At 36.5% G+C, this 1,859-nt stretch overlaps 1 protein-coding gene across 1 annotated transcript in view; it reads left to right on the top strand.

Annotated features, from left to right (window-relative positions):
* LOC102500959 (UDP-glucuronosyltransferase 2B17) overlaps positions 1 to 1,643 on the top strand; it is a 23,718-nt gene extending 22,075 nt beyond the window's left edge. Inside the window, exon 6 of the mRNA XM_006163580.3 lies at positions 1,140 to 1,643. Within this exon, the coding sequence (XP_006163642.1) occupies positions 1,140 to 1,419 (280 nt within the window). The 3' untranslated portion in view covers positions 1,420 to 1,643. The remainder of the gene's footprint in view (positions 1 to 1,139) is intronic.
* Positions 1,644 to 1,859: the final 216 nt, after the last annotated feature.

Here is a 1,859-nt window from a genome sequence, read left to right as displayed (position 1 = left end):
GGCGTGACCATCCCCCCTGGGGGGTGATTTCTCGCTTTCTGTCTCTATGTCTCTCTCTGTCTGTCTGGCGAGCACATGCGCCCTGTAGTGAAAAAAACCTCTCCAGAAAAAAAAAATCTACATATTTAATTTAATGCCAATCAAAGTACTAGACACATTCTTCACAGATCTAGGAAAGACAATCATAAAGTTTGTCTGCATTATATTCTTAATGTAATGAGAAATCAAATGGAAATTTTGAGCAGGGAAAAGTCATAATATGACATGAATATTAAAAGCACTATTCTAGATGCTGAGAGAAAATAAACAGTAGAGGGTAGAAGAGAAAGAGAAAGCAGAGAAAGTAAATTGTGAGACTTTACACCCAACAGGAAACAATTCCTCTTTAGGTGTCAAAATGATCGGGGCCGTCAAGTGGCATGGTGGTTAAGGGCACTGGACTCCCACATGGCCAACCGCGGTTCAAGTCTCAGACCTGGTGGCTTGCTTTCTCACTTCCTCTCTCTCTCTGTCTCTCTCTGATCAAACTGGAAAATAATAATGATAATAATAATAAAGTTAAAATAATTCTTTAAAAAAAATGATCATACTCAGTAAATTTCAACCTTCTCACTTATGACACTAAGGGACTCATTCTTAGCCTGGCTCCATAGTGCAGTGGAGCTGGATCTCACATTACACAGTAGTTTGAGTCCTGGATCAGGCATATTGAAACATGCCAAGTGCCTGTGTATGTCCCAAATTTTGATGGGATGGAGAAATTAAGGAAAAGGTTTTGAGGTGTGAACAACCCCCTTGGGGGTGCTTACTCTCTTTAACTTCCTTCCTCTCTCTCTCTCCCTGGCAAGTGCATGTGCCTTCTGGCAATTAACATTTTCAAAAATATATGGACTTAGTCTCATTTTTCATGCTAGAAAATATTTCATTGTTCTTGCTAACATTTTACTTTCAACTATCAAAATATCTGTAAATCAGAAAGTCACTAATTAAAATCTCAGATTTTCATGATGACCCAGTGAAAATATGCAACTTCTAAGACAATGCATTGGTATTTATTTTGAATTAAATAAATTTTCATGAGCTTGAAATACCATAATAAATTAATATTTTCAATGTTGGTATTTTTGTTTTTCCCTCAGATATAAAGAGAATATAATGAAATTATCAAGAATTCATCATGATCAGCCAATGAAGCCCCTGGATCGAGCAGTCTTCTGGATTGAGTTTGTCATGCGCCACAAAGGAGCCAAGCACCTCAGGGTTGCTGCCCACGACCTCACCTGGTTCCAGTACCACTCTCTGGATGTGATCGGGTTCCTGCTGGCATGTGCAGCAACTGTGATATTCATCATCTTAAAATGTTGTCTTTTTTGTTGCAGGCTGTTTACTAAAAAAGGAAAGAAGGAAAAAAGACAATAATTGCATCTGAGGCCTGAAGCTGGGATTCTGTAATAAATAGATGGGATTGTCTCAGGTCATTCCCTCTAGAAGAGGGTTCAATGTAAGATTCTCCTCCTTCAATGACAAAGCACCTTTGCACAATTTACCTCCTCAAGTAAAAATTTGTTTTAGGAACATTCACTTGTAGGAGAGATAGAAATATTTTGTGCCTAAGAGGAAAATAAAGTGAAAAAGTAAAATGATTGATATTCACATCTATTCTAATTCACAAAACATACCAAAAATTGTTAAACTTTGTTATTTATAAATGTGTTTTATGCGAACATAAGAATGTTAAGAAGTCAACTCACAATGTCACTACTGATTTGCAAATACTCAAAATTCTTCATGTCGGTGTAGAATTTGGAACTTTTAACTATCCTGGAAAATATTAAAAGTTAAAATTATATAAAGACACT

Source organism: Tupaia chinensis, unplaced genomic scaffold, assembly GCF_000334495.1.
Source record: "Tupaia chinensis unplaced genomic scaffold, TupChi_1.0 Scaffold142652_1, whole genome shotgun sequence".
Taxonomy (NCBI): Eukaryota; Metazoa; Chordata; class Mammalia; order Scandentia; family Tupaiidae; genus Tupaia; species Tupaia belangeri.
Note: the sequence above shows the minus strand (reverse complement) of the source record. Positions and strands in the feature narration are given on the sequence as shown.